Source organism: Miniopterus natalensis, chromosome 2 (genome assembly GCF_054644295.1).
Source record: "Miniopterus natalensis isolate mMinNat1 chromosome 2, mMinNat1.hap1, whole genome shotgun sequence".
Classification (NCBI taxonomy): Eukaryota; Metazoa; Chordata; class Mammalia; order Chiroptera; family Miniopteridae; genus Miniopterus; species Miniopterus natalensis.
This window is the reverse complement of record NC_142082.1, coordinates 80,042,836-80,062,890: the sequence shown is the minus strand read 5'-3', so window position 1 is coordinate 80,062,890 and position 20,055 is coordinate 80,042,836. Positions and strand designations below refer to the sequence as shown.

Here is a 20,055-nt window from a genome sequence, read left to right as displayed (position 1 = left end):
TCTAAATAGGTTGCATTCAATTAATATATTTTAAAAGACTTTTTTATTACCGCAGTATACAAACAAAGCCAGGAAGGCAAAAGTGAGAATTGACTTTATAGATTTATGAAGAATTAGTAAATGAGTTCTTCTAGGCCTAACTTAAAATTAAAAAAACACACCAGAAACAAAAAACGATAGGCCTGATTTTTGGTTGTTATGTACTTCATCTGAAAACTGAAGTGGCTTAGGAATTTTTAGTGCCTGAGAAGAAAATAGTCGAAAATGGGCATATTTCTCTCCTGTAAGATAACCTTATTATTACAATGTGAACTATTTCAAGTACCTGTAAGTGGCTGAGAACTAGTAATGTAGTTTGTGAATTTTTTCTTCTTTTTCATAATTGTTAACTCCCTTTAACTGTGTGCAGGTATCTGAGGTAGAATGATACCAGCTAATTTTATCACCTACATACCTGATGAGCTTCTGGTATTTGAGACAGAAATGAGACATTAGAAGATGTTGAGAATCTTTCAAACCTTTATTTTAAGAAGAGACATAATTTGTTTTAAAGCTATGCAAATGCACAGTGTACTTGATTTTTATTGCTTGTTTTTATTATTATTATAGTCAAAGATTAGAAATAAGAGCACAAGTTGCTGATGCTTTCTTATCCAAGTTCCAACTAACTTCTGATGAAATGAGTGTTCTCCGAGGTACAAGAGAAGGACCTATTACTGAGGTATGTTGCTTTTGTTATAATCATTTAAAGTGTAGCAGTTACAGATGTTATACAGAAAATTTTAAGGCTTTGTTTTACCATCTAAAAATGTTTTATTTGGAAATAGTTTTAAATTTGGAAATTAAGATGCATATTTTAAATTGTTTTAATTTTTTTCAAAGCAATACATATACTTTTTTAAAAGAAGTCAGAGTACAAGGCTTATAAAGAAAACCTACATCACTTTTTCCACTCTTCTCCATCTCTTAAATCCTTTGTCAACTATTTCAAGCCTGTTAATTGCTTCTTTTGTAAATTCTGTATTCTAGAGCTACAGTTAAAAAGAATATTCTTTTAATGTAGGGGGACTAGACAGGCAGAAAGTTACCCCAGCAAATGCATTTAAAGATTACTGTTAGTTATTTGTACTAAATTTAGTGCTTTTCTCCTCCTGTTACCCTGGGGATGGGGGCTGTACAGGATATTAGATCAATTATAAAAAATAAACTTAATGTTCTTCCACGTAAAATATATGTTTTAATTAGCTACGTTAACTATTTTTTATTGATTTTCTAATATGAAATATGAGGATTTAGCTTCTTCCCCTTAGTCCCCTCCTACACAAACACATTCTCTTTCCTTCATACCTCACAGTACAGTAACATGGCATTTTCTGATTTTAGTACAGTGACATTACAGTGGTTACATGTTCTTCATTTTACAATTTTTTGTCTTTTCTGGAATTAGAAATTCCTTATTTTTCATCTAATTAATTTTTTAACCTATGCTATTCTTTCCAAACTGAGAGAACTATAGAACCTCTCAAAATGCTAAACAACAGGGAAAAGTCGTCTTTTTTTTTTACTTGAAAGACATTCAGTTTTTCCAGAAAGGGATCTTCCATTCTCCTAACTGGGAGGAGCTATAAATCTACACTTGCTGTCATTATTCTGGGGTCTGAGGGCAAGAAGAGTTTTTAAAGTGGGGGTGGAGTCTTACTGAGTGGCTCTTGATTGATATTGCTGTTGTCTTACAGTCTAGGCTGGAATGTCAGCAGTTACATGTGTGTAGGGACATTACTTATCAGCCCTTATAGTTTGAGCAACTTTGCACATTTCAAATATTTGACATCTCACCCTTCCCCCACTTGGGAGAGAAAATGAACTGTATTAGAGGAGATGTTTTTTATTTAAATTGTATTCATCAAAGAAAAATAACACATTATTTTCATGTTTAGAGTACTATTTGGCTATCTATAAACTAAGGCTATAATACACTTTTCTAAAGTAAAAGTATCTTGGAGTTCAGCATCTGTCAACTCTTAATATTTAATGAGCATCTCTTACGCATCCAACTACAGTCTACTCTTGGATGTGGGGGCAAGAACGGGTATATAAAAGATATATAAAACATCATCTTTAATGCCAAGAAAGCCATGCTTAATTAAGGCATAAGATGTGTAATACATAGCATGTTTTTTTTATGTAATAATCTTTAGGTTTGAATTTCTCTCTCACTAAACTATGCACTTCCAAGGACACAGATTTTTGTCTTTATCAATTTTTCATCCCTGACAGCTAGCACACAGTTCAGCATATAGTAGATATTGAATTAATAAATGTTTTAAAATTTGAATAAAATATTACACTTTACATAAAAATTTAGAGGAAGTTGAGATCAGCATAGAAAGGATCAGAGTAGGTGAAAGCATTTGTTTTTTTCTTTGTAGTGATATTTCATTTTAGAGTAATACAATTTTACCTGAAAACATGAGCATTTTTAAGGTTGTATTCTTAATTTTAAAGGCTTTTTTCAAGGGATTGGGAAGAGTAAAACAGATTCATAATGATGTCAAAGTTCTCTTGCGTACGAACCAACAAACAGCAGGGTGAGTATCCTTTTCAGTTCATAATTGCATTGCCCTTATATTTCCAAAATTAAAAAAACATTCTAGGTTCTTTTTGGAAAAGTTTAATCTTTATGTGTCTTTGGATAAGGAGGGAGTTATTTCCTGATGTGCTTAGAGCAAAATAGCAGTTGGATAACTGAGTGAGGGTAATAAAATTTGACATTTGTTTAATTATAAAAAATTGAAAAATCATTCCATAAAATGATAAAAAGCTAACAAGATGTAACCAAATCATTCTGTAATTAAACAAAATAATTAGGTGCTTAGATGTAGCTGTTGGCTAAAGTTTAAATTATAATAAATATTTTTTTTTTTAGTTTAGAAATTATGGAACAGATGGCTTTGCTTCAAGAAACAGCTTATGAAAGACTTTATCGATGGGCTCAAAGTAAGTGATGTCTTTCATGTGCTCTGGTTTTGTGAATATCATTGTTAGAATATTTTTTATCTCATGTAGTCTTTATTTGATATAATATTTTGATTTTAGTTATCAAAAAGTATTTTTAAAAAGAAAACAAACTTTACATTTGAACATATTTTCTTTAAGTTTGTATTATGAACATTTAACATCAGTCAAGCAATATGTTGATTAAAGATGGAAATTAAAAAATAAAGTCAATATTTGTAGATTATTTTATCTAATTAGATTATTTGGTCTAATCTAGATTAGATTGTTTTATCTGCTCTAGATTAGATTATTTTGAAGTTGCTCAGATGTTTCTTGTTATTTACATAACTTTATTATAAATGGTGAAATAATTTTGTTTTTCTGGTGTAACAAATTGCCGCAAGTTTAATAACTTAAAATATCAGAAATTTATTATCTTGTAGTTCTGTAGGTCAGAAATCATATATGGTTCTCATCACACTAAAATTAAAGTGTTGGCAAGGTTCTGTTTATTTCTGGAGGCTCTGAGGAGTAATCTGTTTCCTTACTTATTCAGTTTGTTGGCATAATTTTTAGTTCCTTGAGTCTGTAGGACTGAGGTTTGCATTTCCTTGCTGGCTGTCACTGAGGGCTTTTCTCAGTTTTTAGAGGCTGCTTGCATTCTTTGGCTTGTGGCGTCTTCTTCCATCTTTAAAAGCCAGCATTGGGCCCAGCCAGCGTGGCTCATTGGTTGAGCATCAGTCACCCTATGAACCTGGAAGTCCCAGTTCAATTCCTGGTCAGGGCACATGTCCTGGTTTTGGGCTTGATCCCCAGTAGGGGGAGTGCAGGAGGCAGCCAATCAATGAATCTCTCTCATCATTGATGTTTCTATCTCTCCCTCTTCCTTCCTTTCTTTGAAATCAATAAAAACATATTTAAAATAAAGTAAAATAAAAGCCAGCTTTGAAGGATAGTCACTCACTGTGAATATCTTCTGACTCTTCTATCTGTATCTCTAAATCTTCTGCCAGCCTCTTCCACTTTTAAGTCTTATGTGATTGCCTTGGACCCACTTAGGTAATCTTGGAAAGTTGCCCATTTTTAAGATCTATCGTCATAATTCCATCTGCAAAGTATGTTTGCTGTGTAAGGTAACCTATTCACAGGTTTCAGGGATTAAGGATTTTTGGAGGACCATTATTTTGCCTACCACAAATGGTTGATTTGCTTTAGTTTTGTTTTAAAATGTTTCAGTAAGTTCTCAAAATTGCCTATTAAAACCAAAGAAGATAGTTAAGAGCAAGAATGGAATAGGAGCACAGAGATTTGAATAAGTGTTACCAGCTGACTATTGGAAGTTGGGATTAAAATACCATTAACCGGTAACACCTGTACTGTGCTGTGAAAACCTGTTTATCTTACTCAGATTATTTACTCCAAAATGTGTTTCTGTTTCTACCTCTCTTGTTTGCACTGTTTACTCCTATTTGCAGTGTTGTCTCTTCCTTTTTATGTACTAGTCTTACCTCAACCTTCAAAGCTGAGCTTAGGTTCTACATCTTCCTGGAACTCTCCATAGCTACATTTAATCACAGTGTCTTTACCTCATCTCTGAACACTAACTGTTGGAAATATTTATTTTGCATTCAATAATTTACTAGTCTATTACTTTCTGTATATGTATATTCTTGCTCTCTAGTTAGATTTCTTTCTCAAGGCGAGGACATTGCCTCAGATTTCTTTGTGCTCCCATGACATCTAACATAGTGGTTCTAAACAGTGGGCCTTTGACTCCTAGGAACTTTAAGATGTCTCCATTTTCATACATATATATGTATGAAAATATATATGCATGCTTAAAATTTAGTGCTTGTGTGTGGTCTTTGTATCATATATCATACATGAGGTCCCCATGTGTGAAAATATATATACATGCTTAAAATTTAGTGCTAGTGTGAAGTCCTCACATAACAAAGGTTGGGAATTCTTGAACAAGTTCAAAGTTCTTTAAACATAGTGGACTCTTAATATTTTATGGATAATATTAGAATAGTAAAATAAAGAAAATTTGGTATAGAGATTTTTAAAAGTTTAAAATCTAAACTTTTAAATTATAATCTTATTACTGTATATTAGTTATCCATATAAACATTTTAAGTATACTGCTTAATGATTACTCCCAAGGAAAGGAACTGGTAATATATTTTTAATACTCTTCTTCTTCTGCCTTGAACATTACCATGTGTATAGCAGTCATTCAGTGAATATTTTTTCATTGATTGTTTTTTATTAGAAATGTAGTTTTTTTTATAATAATGAAAACGAAGTTTGTGGTATACCAGACAGTATATGTGGTCATTTAAAGTTATATAAGTACTTAAGCTTAGATTTTTAGTTTGGTTGACAGCATAAACCAGTTCTTGATAGGCAAATTATCTAGGTTTTTCCAAGCATTTTTTAAATGTGATATTTGCTATAGAATTTACACTTTGGTTTTACAACAGGCATAATAAAGACCTAACTTTAATTTAACAGGGGTTATCATGTTAATTATTTTTCAGGTGAATGCAGAACATTGACACAAGAATCATGTGACATATCTCCAGTATTAACTCAGGCAATGGAAGCCCTGCAGGATAGACCTGTTTTATATAAGTTGGTGACTTTTTCCTAATTAAAAACCAAAAACCCTACTTTTATTTTGATAATGTACATTAACTTTTTGTAGTATTAAATACAGTAGTTTGAGTGATATTTATAATAACTTAAAAATGATATTTTCAGATCATACTACGTGTATATCAATGCTAGCATCAAGTTATTTGCATATTATATGCTAAAGAATCCAGTATAGAGGTGCCCCTGTATCTAGACTACCTCTTATATTTATGTAGAGGTGAAGGGGCTTTTTCCCAACCTGTCATCTTATTAACTACCTTAGAATTGTAAGTAAGACTCCTGTAGCAACACTACCCTGGAGAGAAGGAGGTCAAATAAAAGACTGAGAAATGAAAAAAAAAAAATAATTAAATTTTATTAATAGGATTCAAGAAAAGAAAGATTCCAGGTCTTTGATCCTGTAAGTTATGCCAATCAAGAGATATGTGATAATGTTTGGACAGGAACCTATGCATTATTAACTTGTTTACATTTTTTTTTATTCTGCATTTTAATTTTATTATTTTCTCATGTAAAATAAAAGGAAATACTTTTTATTTTTAATAACTGGAATAATATGAAAATAGGGAGACCAAGTGGGGAATTACAATTCAGGAAACAGGCGGTAGTCTTGTACATTGTACATTGACATTAATTGAATCTTGCTCTGAATCATGCCTTTCACATGCTAGTAATATTTTTACAAAACTTCCCCATTTCTCTGCTTTCTGATTGGAACATTACTTGGCCTGTAATAAGGTTCTAGAACACAAATGCTGGAATAGCTGTGTAAACATACCATTCCAGTGCTTTTTACTGTGTGCTTAACTCTTGTGTTAAGCAGAGTTTAAGTTCTAGAGACACAACATCAATAAAACACTGCCTTTGAATTGCTTTATTTTACAAAACCAAATATAAACACATCCATTTTAATGAGTATATTTATTGCTGTTTTAGAGGTCATGTCTCAGGTGCTGTGTCGCTCAAGTATTCTGTGGTAGGGACCTGGGATGAACATTAGGGAAAGTTTCCTCTGGAAGTAGGTAAAGTGAGTTCTGAAGGTTGAATAGGCATTTTCCAAGAAGAATGGGAAGAGAGAACATCCTAGGTTGAGCCACCAGCAGCTGCCAAGATGCGAATTGAGAAAGAACATGCAAGCAACTTTGAGCAGTAATTGCAAAGGCTTGCATTGGCTCTTGGGTTAGTAGTAAGATCTGTATCAGAATAGCCCTAAATCTTGTGCATGCACATATGATCAGCTGATGTTCACTGTGGGTCAGAAGCTCTGCAGATTATATCTACTTTGAAATTTGTTCCCTAGCCTCTTCACTTTAAGGTATTAGTGTTTGGTTATAAGAGTCATTTTGTACTTAAAACATTTGGTGTTAGATTTTAATAAGTGTTACATTGTCCACAGATTCATATTTGTTCACAAAGTTAATTTTTCTTTTTTAAAAAAATGCTGTTCTGTGTTTTGGACATTTGAAAAGGTCAATTGACTTCTACCATGTAAATACATTTTCATAAACTTTGATTTTTGGTCAACACTTGGAAAGGAGCAGAACTGCATAATGGCTTAGAAGGTGTGCTCTGAGTTAGAGTTTTTGACAAGACTCTGCACCTTTATAAGCTTCTGTGTCCTTAGCTGTAAAATAAGAGGGGATTGGGAATGCTTATCTTAAAGGGTTCTGGTGAAGATTAAATTAGATTTTTCACATAAGGTGTTCACATAATTCTTTGCTCATCACTAAAGATTAGCTTTTATTTTTATTTTGAAAAGAGATAAACTGGAAAGTTGTCAACTAAAAAGGAGTGTATTTAGGGTCTACATGGCAGCCAGGCAAAAGCTTGAAAGACAAAAAATAAAATTATAATCAAGAGGAAAGATGATTTATCTCTGAAGGGCACATGCCAGGGAATAGGGTAGGGGGACAGTAGTGCAGATTTAGAAGATGAGTGGGACGGAAGATTTTAAAGTAGTTGATTACCATAAGATGAATGCTGAAAAAGAGAATACTGGCCTTTCATTAAGTAATCATATATTTTCAAAGTGCTGGATTCTTTAAATTTAGCAGAAACTTAATGTATCATGTTAAGCACCAGATGGTATTATATGAACTTTAAGTAACGTATACTAGCTTTTCTCTTCATTATTGTATCTCACATGTGTAGGCATCATGTATAAGAAAAATGTCAGTTATTGAAGTCCTTGGGGAAAGTTAACATACTCAGTTTTTGTTCATAGTATATGACTGGAATGCTAATGCATTATTAATTTTTGGTAAATCAATTATAGAAGTTTCTTCAAACATGTATGGTTATTGACTACTTCACTACATTTTCACTTTTATTTAGAAACATTTTCTCTTTCAGCTTGTGTTATAAGAAATGTATTTTATTAAATCAATAGCATATTTAAGAAAGCAGTATAGTTTAAGAGATTACTTCTTTGGAAACCTTTGAGAAATTCTGGTAACTTTATATGTACAGTAATAAAATAATTCTTAATAGTCTGTTAGAATACTGTTTATTGATTTATAAGTATCTGTTGCCATTGGACTGTGAAAAAATAATTTTGTTTTCCTGTGTACTTTTAAAATAGAAAGCATTTTCAGTTGGGTGACAGGTGTAAGGAATGATGGTGATAGTGGGAAATAAAGGGTGATTTTAGTCAAAGAAATGGGCACTTGTGGCAACTCCAAGCCATCCTATAATTTCACCCCAAATTGTTTGATCCCTCAGTTCAAAGTTTTCCTTCTCTAGACATTCCCTCATCTTAGGAAGCCTTTCTCCCATTTTCAACCACAATTGATAGCATGTAAACATACTTAAAAGAAAGTTATTTGCTTTGTATGCCAAGGTGGTCAGTAAATTTAAGAAACATATATCTAATATTGGAGTCAAAATACGCTTTTAAATGTGGATAGCATGTTTTGGGCAAATTATTGGTGGTAAGTTGTGATAATATGTAAAAGGAGAGGTTTTTTTTAAATGTAGAAGGAAACGGTTTGTTTTTTGGATTGCAGAGTTGTAACTGGCCCTGAGAATTAGATAATGTGGCATTATGTGAGCATTGGAGAATCATGTTTTGGACTAGGAGGAAAATGAAACTGAACAGTCCAAGATTTCCACCTTAACCTTGATTTTTACTTTTACCCAATCTACTGCTTTTTAAAAAATATTTTCATTGATTTTTAGAGAGAGAGGAAGAGAGAGGGAGAGGGAGAGAGAAACATTGATATAAAAGTGAAACATTGATCGGTTGCCTCCTGCACACCGCCCACCAGGGATTGAGCCTGTAACCCAGGCATGTGTCTTGACTGGGAATCAGACCTCCAACCCTTCAGTGCATGGCACAACGCCCAACCAACTGAACCACACTGACCAGAGCCCCACTGCTTTTTAAAAAATTTTATTGCCACTGCACCTGTGATTGATCCTAGATCCCAGCACTCTTTCTTAAGAGTAAGTGAAAATATGTACCTTTAGATTGAATTTTCATTGTGATAACTTATTTCCTGTATTTTTGTTGTTTAAAAACAGTATTGCTTGAGAGAGTTGTATAAAGAAGCTTTATAGATGTCTTGCTTATCTTAGAAATTGCTTGAATAGTTTGATATAACCATAAGGAAGAAAAACAACTATTTTTTATGTTACTTGTTTCTTCTAGGTATACCTTAGATGAATTTGGAACAGCCAGAAGAAGTACAATTGTCCGTGGATTTATTGATGCTCTTACTAGAGGGGGCCCAGGAGGTACACCTAGACCCATTGAAATGCACTCCCATGACCCTTTAAGGTACAGTAATTAGACAATATTGAAGCATTTGATGCTTTTCTGAAGGAAATCTTTACTAATATTTAGTTTTTTTCATTAGATATGTAGGAGATATGTTGGCTTGGCTCCATCAAGCGACTGCTTCTGAAAAAGAACACCTTGAAGCTCTCTTAAAGCATGTAACTACACAAGGTGGGCCCTCCAACTGATACTGCTAATGCCTAAATATATAAAATAACACAGAATTCTCTGTTTCTATACTTCTTCATGCAGATAAACTTTTCACACCTACAAGGTATAATAGCATCCTAATTAATTATCCTCTTCCTGTTTTTCTCTTTTTTTGCTAATAAAACTTTCTTCTCTATTCCTTTCATCCTGTCACACAACTGTTCACAGTTTTATAGTGGACCCTTATTACTTCCATCTCAAGGACTCCTGGACTCCTCTGCTTCACTTTTAAGGCACTGCCTTAGCATACATTATCTGATTTTCCATGCTACAGCACATCAAAGGCAATTTAGCTGTGAGGAAGCAGACTGAATGACTTGCTTAAGGTCATTAAGCTGCTAATTTTTTCACTCCTACTACACCACCCCCTTTTTCATTCTCATGTGATAGTTTTAAAGTTTTTTGAATAATTACCTATATACTAAATGTACTTAAAATTTTGGTTTTGATTTCAAGGAAGAAAAATTACTATTTTTGAATCGCAGATGTTTTCTTAGAACTTCAAATCATCTTTGTTATGACTACCTTAAGTTGCGTGTTGTAGAAGGGGGCTAATGGATAATTAAGAGGTTCTGTTTTTGATAGGCAGTGAAGAGAAACATCGTCACTGGTATCACTTATGTTTTGCTTAGTGTTGCCCCACATCATTCTGGTTCAGGACATGATCTGCAGAAGAGGCCAGTGTACAAATTGGTGGCAAGACTTAACCTCCTTATTTTTAACTCTTTGGCATTGGGATTAGACCAGTGTATCTGTTAGATTGACACAAAGTCTTCATTTTTTAAAAGTTGTTTTCTTTTATCCTAAGTACCCAGTTTAAGAGAATGTATTTCTTAAAAAATGTTTCAGAAAAGTTAATACGAGAGGCAGTGTTAAGACACGGGAAAAAAATAGATTGGAGTTGAATGAAATAGGTTATTCTGTGGGAACGGCTTAATTCTTCTGAGCCTAGGTTTTACTATATGTAAAAATGAAGGTGTTTATAAGTAGTAAATGTCAAATACCTAGAACAAATCTTGATAAACAGTTGGTGTTTAGTAAATATCAGTTTTTCCATTAGATTGCAAGGTGTGGTTTCCATCTTTATACCCTCAGCTTGTGTTCAGTATCACTGCCTAGAATAAGATGTTTGGAGAATGAGTGCTAATACATCTTCACATTACTTGCTTCAATTAATACATTTTACAATTTACTTTTCCTGTGACTCATATATTTACTTTTTCATAAAGAAATCATGTTCACTTTATTAATCACTAAACTAATCAAGTTAGTCAAATGAATTAACAGGGCTCTAAACTCAGATATTAACATAATTAATAATGTCCTAAGGGATATTGAACTTAATAAAATATGATTAAGGTTATTTTAAATGTTTATTAGTGCCATTAGTCATTGTATGTTTGTTAGGTTTTTGAACATTTGTAAAGCAAAGTGTAATATGGGAAAAAATTTCAATTATGGTATAATTAATTGTAGGTGTTGAAGAAAATATTCAAGAAGTTGTTGGACATATCACTGAGGGGGTGTGCAGGCCTCTAAAGGTAAAATATTTGTTTTTATGTATGTTATATGGTATGTAGTTAAATTATTGCCTTATTTTATGAATTTAAACATAATGATAACAGCCTGAATTAAGGTTGTAATTTTGTCAAATTGACACATTAGTGTAGGATAATAAGATACATTTTAAAATAATTATTGTCAGTTTTCTCTCTAAGAAAGAAAATTTGAGACATTCTCAGTTTGCATATATTGACTTATTCTTATCTATTATTTTTCCCATAGTAATTTGTCAATCAGTTGAGAAAAAATGTATTAAATTGAAGTAACTAATCTCTGAATTCATAACAGATTTACTGACAACATATTCCATTTACTTTATTGCTTCAAATATAATAAATTTTTGTTATAGCAGTAAATAATTATAAATCCAAGGTTAAAATAATATGTATGTGTTATCAATACTTATAGTACATGGAACAGAATTTGAAGTCAAAATTAGAATTCCCACTTTGCAACTTAGTTTTGTTCATTTGTCCAAATTGTCTAACTCTTCTACACCTTAATTTGCTCAGGTTGAACCTATATATAAAAATATCTACCGTCAGGGGTTGTAGGGATTAGCTGAGAAAACTGTAGATGAAGTACATAGCTCTGGCATCTACAAGGCCTCCAACAGATATTGTTTTTCTTTATTAAAATTTCCAGAATAATTTGCAATTATTGGTTTACTTTTTCTTGTTGAGTGACTTCGGTTTACTATATAGACATTGAAATTCAGAAGTTTCATGATTTATTCTTTCCAAGAACTAAATTTTAAAGCTTGAATATTTTTTTGTTTCTAATATTTTCTTTAGTATTTTGTTTCAAGCAGGGAAATCTCAGCTGGCACACCTTGCAACAATTTTAATTATTACTATTGTAAATATTATCATTAACATTTACAAATTTAATTACTTCTATAGCCTAACCATCTTATGGCTCAGTTGCATATTCAGTAAATAAATAGCAAAGTATTTTGAAATTATTTTATTTATTTCTCCCAGATGATAAACTTGCATTTTTGGTTTTCAAACATTTATACTCATATAAATGTTGAAGTTATTAGAAAGATAAAAGAAAGGGAAGAATAAATTTTTTTTATTTTCTTATATTTTTCCTACATATTTGTAATTACATATATAGTTAAATGAAACTCGCAGTCAGTTTGGTAAATAAATTATATTTTATGTGCCTTACCTTTTTTGTCCCCTCGTCTTACTTATGGTATTATGTTCCTTATTTATAGCTTTTTTAAAGAAAGCAAATTGTATAAAATAATATTCTAGAACCCTAAGGTTGGAATGGACCTAAGAGTTTCCTTTCCTGGTCTGAGTAAGAAATGTTGTTATGTTAAAAATGTTTAATATAACACCCACTGCTTATATAAATAAATTATATATTGAAGCCTGCCTTTGTTTTAAAATGTACTTAGAAATTCTCACCTTATCTTCCTTAAATTTATATGCTCAGAAAGGTGTTAATAATAGTGGTGGGCCATTATTGTTGATTCTCTGGGAAATTTAATGTTACATCAAAAGGTGAAGAAGAAAACTAGTAAGCAAGCAAAGATCTTTTTATTGTAAAATGAACAGAAATCCATTTTGTTTCTGAAATGACAGAAACCTTAAATTTTTCCATATGATAGTAATAGTCATTGCATACCCCAGAGAATATTAGCATGATAGTGATGATCCAAGAATTCTTCCCTTTTTTTAGGTATTGTAGGCAGAATTTTCTTTCAATATTACCTCATTTGACTAGTATTCTCAGTGATCTATTCTCAGTGATCTAGTATTCTCAGTGAGCTGAGGAAAAAAACCTTTATTTTAAAATTATAATTTGGAGTGTTTTTCTTAATGATGTATCTATGTTTACATGCCATTAATATAAATTTTTTACCTCCTAATTGATAAGCTGTTAAACTTTTCATATTGGCATGAAATATTGGATGTTTTGGTTACGTTTCTGTTCCTCAATCTTTTTACTCTGTAGGAATGAATTTTTTTAGAGCAGCAGTGATTTTGATTTTTAGAAGCATAAAGAAAAGGTAATGGTAGTAAGAGATATCCTTGTGAAACTAAATATTTGTGTTAGTCTACTCTATAACCTTTTCCTTCTGTTAATAAAGTGAAACTTCATAGGCAGTGGACTACTTATTTGTAAATACATATATGAAGATATGATCTCTAAAGTTATTGCCAGTTTTAAAAATTGCTGCTGTAAACTTAAAATTACATAGGGATAAAATTACATATATTGTAGAGGAGGATACTATGGGTCATCAGCATCAAGCCCTATTTACAGGTATCTTTATTCCAAAGCTGTGGCTAGAACCATCAGAATTAATATAATGAATCTTTGTTTTTGAAGTCCGTAGATAATACAATCTTTCTTTTATGTAAATGTTCTAGCTAATATTTGTGTACCAACAAATATTTTAATAAAAATGTTTATCTTTTTAATAAAACTTTAGTGTATGATATGCTCCTGAACTTCTTAAGTTGTGGTGGGTTTTATGAAAATAGGTGTACAGCGGAACCTCAGTTCTTGAACTTAATTAGGTTCAGAAGGCTGTTGGAGAAGTGAGTTGTTAAAAAACTGAATCATTTTTTCCCCTTAGAAATAATGTAAATTGAATTAAATCATTCTAGACCCCCAAGTGCTTCCCTGTTTTAACCTTTCTTATATATAGGAAATGTCTAACATACTTTTTATAAACAAACACTTCTTTTCTTAAATTTATCAAATCATCCTCTACTAGCCTTAAATGAATCACTTTTAGCACTCCTTCCAGGGGTGTCGTTTAGGTCAACATGCAGCATCTTCTCTTTTTCACATATCATTGTCTCCAAAATGCTATCACCAGAAAGCTGCTCTTCGTTTTTCGAAACCAACAAGTTTTCTACCTCTTCAGTTGCCTGTGATCATTGTTTCATGAGCACTTTCACACCCTTAGCAACATCAGCACTCGATGGCTTTATCTTTTATGGCCTTTTTATGCTTTAAAATTGTGCTAATCATCCATTTCACCAGCAACAGAAACAAAAAAACCCTGCAAGAATATTCACAGCATAATTTCCTGAGATGTTAGCAAGAGGAGGTTTAGTGGTAAACTGACTCATAATTGCACATTCTCTCCTTTGTTTGTGGCCTGAGAGATGCTTTTTGTTGTGCTGATCTATCAGCATGAAATGGTTGTCAGGTTGAGAGCGGAAGTTTTGTTCGACACCCAAGCCATTTTTCCCATGAACAGCTTGGTCAAGGACCGAATTATTCTATATGGGAGACGTTTGAGAGCTGAGATTTGACTGTACATGCAAAGATAGATGGCATGGAAAATAGAGCTGAATGCTGTATTGCATGATACAGTCATAGTGCACTCAAGTTGCTGATGTGTACTTGGGAACAAATGTGTACCCTAAGCATCTATCTATGATGGAAGGTAAAGGAGGTTTGTCATTATCCCTTTCAGTCTTCCCTTCTCCTTTTTTCCCTATCCCCATAAACACAATTTCTCCCTCTTTCCCTTGCTCTCTTATTCTTGCTTTTGCCTTAGCTGTCTCTGGCATTGCAATGGAGAGCCACTATTCTATCTTTTGTCTCTTCCTGAGTTTGTCAGATTGCCTGCAACTCATTTTGCTACTTTTAATTTCTGCTTTTATCATCTATTCCACCTCTAATACAGTTCCAATTTATTGATTGCTTATTATGTTCCAGGGACTGTTCTAAGCTCTTTATACCTGAAACACTGTTCCCATAAACTCAGCTTATAATTTTTTTACTGCCATTACCATTATAATTTCTAGTTAGTAACTGCTGCCAGCACTTCTTTAGTCTCTTTTACCCTTTCTACTTTCTTTTTTTGTTTTTCTTATCTCCTGTTGTTTTCCCAATGACTGTTGGCTTTTGCTGGAAATGGTTGGCCTCTTACATACCCTTCATAAAACAGGGTGTGGCAAACTAAGCAGTTTTGGTGTATCATACATAAATCACCTGGGTTTTCAAAAACCTTTTTCTGTTGTTTTCATTGAGGCTGAAAGAGCACTTTTCCTCAAAACCTTTGTGCGTATAAAAATATGTGAAACTTATGTGTGGTTTTTTCTCTTTCTTCCTCTCTCTTCCCTCTCTTTTTTTTGTCTTACCCTCCCTCCTCTCCTTTCCCACTTTCTTTCTCAAGGGAGTTGGAATGAAAAGTATTTTCTTGATGCTTGAAAATTCTGGAAGGCAGGTTGTCAGATAACTGAGATGGTGCTATAAGTCTACTAAGGAAACACTGTCTGTTAACAATTAATATACTTTATATTTTGCCCTAATTGTTATATTTAAATTCAGAAAACATCACCTTTTTAATATAATTTACAATTTAAGTCCCTATGGAGGCCTTAGATTTAGAAAGACGTTGTAATATTAAAATTTTAGGTTTTAAATTCAAATGCTATTTATTATTTATAATACTGTGGCAGTTAGCTGGACTAATTTATGCCAACAGGTATATCAGTTTCATAAACATATTAATGTAAAGGTCAATTAATTTTTATAATCTTAGAGGTTTTTATATACTCGTATACATACATTTATAAAATGTATAGCAAATCACATCTGTTGGCATTAAGATATATTCCAAAATCTAAGTACAGAGAAACTTCAACTTTCAAAAGCATTTATTAAACATCTGTTGTATATATACTGTTTTGCCAGGTATTGCAGGGATGTAAAAGAAGCAGAAAAGACAATATCTGTATTTAGAATCTAGTTAGGAAATAAGAAGGTACAGTGTAAGCAGCAGCTTAAGATCAGGTATCATATAATATGTAAATAGCACATATCAGTGTACTTTTGATTATATTCATTAATTAGAGAATATAAAGTAAGAGAAAGATCAGTGAGGGATGAAATTTAATTAGAAAAGATTCCCAGTAGTTAATCTTGAAACAGGTCAAATTAATCTTGAACCAGATCTGATAATGCCTGGGTAGTCTTATAATAAGACAAATATTTTTATGCTAATTTAAGATTTATCTGCTCTTCTGTTCTCTAATTAAAACTGGGTAAAATAGTTTAAAGATAAAAGTTTTTTTGGAGAGTCCAAGATGACTGCAGAGTAGGTGGGAACTGCACACTCACCACCTCCTGGCCTCAAATTGTATTTACAGCTAAATTATAGAGCAGTCAACCTGAATAACCAACTGAAGGCTAGCTGAACTGAAATATTATAACCAAGGATTTATAGAGGAAGCTACATAGACACTGGTAGGAAGGGTGAAGACACAGAAAGGGCTAGCCTGAGGGTTACTGTGGCTGCAAAACCCTTAACCCCCAGGAGCATGAGGTTTCAATCCCACACAAGAAACCCCAACCCAGAGCAACAGAGCTGGGAAGAGGAGCCCACATAGCATCTTATAGTGGAAATCAGTGGGGATTCAGTCCACAGAGACCAAGATGCCACTTTTTCAGAGACGAGCATTGCTATTGTGACACCACCAGCCTAGGGAGTGCACTGTCTGGTCTCCCACTGCTGGCAAGACTGCACAGCTATACCTGAATCCTATAGAGGGTGTCTGCTGGCTGCACCCATAAGTGACATTTGGGGCCCTTTTTTTCTGTGGAGGACCTTGGCAGACACTCAGGCAGTGACTAAACTGTGTCGCTTTGGAAAGATGGCCAGTCTCCCCCACCTTGAGCTCACAACTTATGCCCCTCCCCTCAACTGTTAAATCACTTGGCCAGCCTAGTCCTGCTGACTTCGGCCATGCAGGGGACCAGAGTGCTGTGCAGAGCTGGGACTTCCAGAACATGTCTTCTGGGGAACCTTTTGTCTAGAACGAGAGAGACAGGTGCTTGGGTGTGTGGCTACATCATGGAGAGGCCATTCCTTTCTTACCTGTGTGCTCAGCCTGCACTATCCTGTGAAGGGAAAGAACTACCCATCCCCATCCTATAGGCTTATAGGCACCACCCCCCCCGCCCAGTGGGACACTGTTTGGATCACCCTGCCAAGTCCCCACCCCACTGGCTCAGTTCAGCAGGGAGAAGGGAGAACAGCTTAGAGCTGGGACATTCAGAGTGTGAGTCCCTTCGAGGTTATTGTCTGGGACCAGGATGAAGTGTTTAGCCTCCTCCTGTGGACTGGGTCAGCATTATCTCCAATGGGAGACTCTTTTGATCTGTCGCCCTGAGCCTGTTGGCTCCGCCTGGCTGAGCTTGCTCCTTCATAGGGTTCAGCTGGCTGTACCCAAGCTAAATCTGTGATGCTCTCCTTGTGGGGGAACTATAGTTAGAGACTCTGGCAGAGACTGAGTGGTTAGGCTCTTGTAGTAGAGGCCACTTTCCCTCATTGAGTGCCTGACTATATAACCCTCAAGTAGGAGCCCCACTAGCTCTCTTCTCCCGACCCTGGTTGCGTGGTTGCTCTCCCCTACCAGACTCACAACCTATAAAAGGGGATGTGGCTTGTGGCCAGCCTTAACACACTCTACAGTGTTTCTTTGGAAGGCTCTGGAGGAAGACTAGGCATTCTCATGGAGAGGTGGAGTAGCTGACAGGTGGAGGCAGAATTCAGGGATCCTTGGTCCTTTTACAGAACTACCCAAGCTCTAAGCACTCCTGCTTAGAGGAGGACACATATTGACCCCTCACACACACACCCAGCCCCAGTAGACACAACCACAGAATGAATAGCATGATAGCTACAGACAGATAGCCCAAGGCCAGTTACACACAATGTGTGACATTGACCTGTACCTGAACCCTGCCCAAGGGAACCCACACCAAAATAACCAGTGGTAGGCTTCAGACCACACAAGAACTCGATCCAACTAGCTACACAAGCATCACAGCCAAAGGGAGATTCCAGTAGGCACCAGACCCTGCTGGTTGAGAGGGGAGGACAGGCACTGAACAGTGTCTTATACACGGTAATCAAGAATTACCCTATAGTCAGCCAGCCTGAAGTGTTAACTCCACCCACAAAGGGGCGAACACCATTTGAGACTCAGATACAACACGGGGGTGCACATAACCCGCAAGAAACATCCCTGGAACACGGAGCTCAGGTGATCTGGAAGATTGTGCCACCGAGCCCAACAAGACGCCTTCATAAAGCCATCATAACAAGTATGGGAGTCATAGCAGATCTACCTAATACACTGAGACAAAATGAGGAGATAAAGTAATATGCCCCAAGTGAAAGAACAAGAGAAATCCCCAGAAAATGACTTAAATGTATTGGAAGCAACCAAAATGCCAGATGCAGAGTTTAAAACGGTGGTTATAAGGATGCTCAAGGACCTAAGGGAAGAATGGATGAGCTCAAGGAGAATTTGGGTAAAGAGACAGTAAGCATTAAAAAGGACATAAAAGCCGTAAAAAAGAACCAGTCAGAAAAGAAGAATACAGTATCTAAAATGAAAGGATCAATAGCAGGTTAGATGAAGCAGAGATGATCAAATCAGTGATTTGGAGGACACAATAACAGTAAGCACCCAAACAGAACATCAAAGAGAAAAGAGAATTTTAAAAAATGAGGAAAGTCTAAGGGACCTCTGGGACAATCAATATTAAGCATAACATCTGCATCATGGGGGTAACAGAAGGAGAAGAGAGTGAGTAAGGGATAGAGAACCTGTTTGAAGAAATAATGGCTGAAAACTTTTCTAACCTGATGAAGGAAAAATTCACAAGTTCAGGAAGAACAGAGAGTCCTTGTCAAGGTGAAACCAGAGCCCAGCTGGCATGGCTCAGCTGTTGAGCATCGACCTGTGATCCAGCAGGTGGATGTTTGATTTGTGGTCAGGGCACATGCCTGGGTTACAGGCTCAGTCCCCAGTGGGGGGCATGCAGGAGGCAGCCAGTCAATGGTGCATCTTTATTGTTTCTGTCTCTCCCTCTCCCTCCCTCTCTCTGAAATCAATAAAGTTAAAAATTAAGAAAAAAAAAAAAAAAAAAAAGAAACCAAAGAGACCCACACCAAGACACATCATAATTAAAATGGTGAAAGTTAAAGACAGTGAGAGAATCTTGAAGGCAGTAATAGAGAGACACTTAGTTACCTATAAGGGAGTTCCCAGAAAGCTGTGAGTTGATTTTGCAACAGAAACACTTCAGACCAGAAAGGATTGGCATGAAATATTCAAAGTAGTGAAAAGTACGGAACTGCAAACAAGACTACTCTATCCAGCAAGGCTATCACTTAAAATTGAAGGCAAAGCCTAGTCAGTGTGGATCAGTTTGCTGAGCTTCGTCCCTTGCACCGAGATGTTGCCAGTTCAATTCCCTGGCAGGGCACTTGCCCAGGTTGCAGGCTCAATCCCAAGTTAGGGGCATGCAGGAAGCAGTTTATCAATGTTTATCTCATCATTGTATCTCTCTCCCTCCCCCTTCCTTTGTCTCTAAAATAAATAAAAATGTATTTCATAAATAAATAAAATTGAGGTCATAATAAACAGCTTCCCTGACCTAAAAAATAAAAATAAAAAAGCTAAAGGAGTTCATTACCACCAAATCAGCATTGCAGGACATGTTAAAGGGCTTGTTTTAAGAAGAAGAAGAAATAGAGATGGGAACACAAGTACAAAGAATGAAATGGCAGTAAATACATGCCTATCAATTATACCCTTAAATGTAAATAGATTAAATGCTCCAATCATAAGACATAGGGTACCTGAATGGATATGAAAACATGACCCATATATAAGATGTCTATAAGAGACCCACCTAAGGCAAAAGACACACAGACTGAAAGTGAAGGGATAAAAAAAAAATACTGTATACAAATATAAACAACAACAAATAAAGCTGGGGTAGCAATACTTATAGCTGACAAAATAGACCACAAAACAAAGGCCATAAAAGTGACAAAGAACGTCTCT

The 20,055-nt window shown here is 34.7% G+C and overlaps 1 protein-coding gene across 2 annotated transcripts in view; it reads left to right on the top strand.

Annotated features, from left to right (window-relative positions):
* COG6 (component of oligomeric golgi complex 6) overlaps window positions 1-20,055 on the top strand; it is a 91,341-nt gene that overhangs the window by 18,530 nt on the left and 52,756 nt on the right. For both annotated transcript variants that reach the window (XM_016212915.2, XM_016212916.2), the window contains exons 5-11: window positions 610-721; window positions 2,506-2,588; window positions 2,927-2,997; window positions 5,541-5,634; window positions 9,308-9,436; window positions 9,516-9,607; window positions 11,123-11,187. In XM_016212915.2, coding sequence (XP_016068401.2) covers window positions 610-721; window positions 2,506-2,588; window positions 2,927-2,997; window positions 5,541-5,634; window positions 9,308-9,436; window positions 9,516-9,607; window positions 11,123-11,187 — 646 coding nt within the window. The remainder of the gene's footprint in view (window positions 1-609; window positions 722-2,505; window positions 2,589-2,926; window positions 2,998-5,540; window positions 5,635-9,307; window positions 9,437-9,515; window positions 9,608-11,122; window positions 11,188-20,055) is intronic.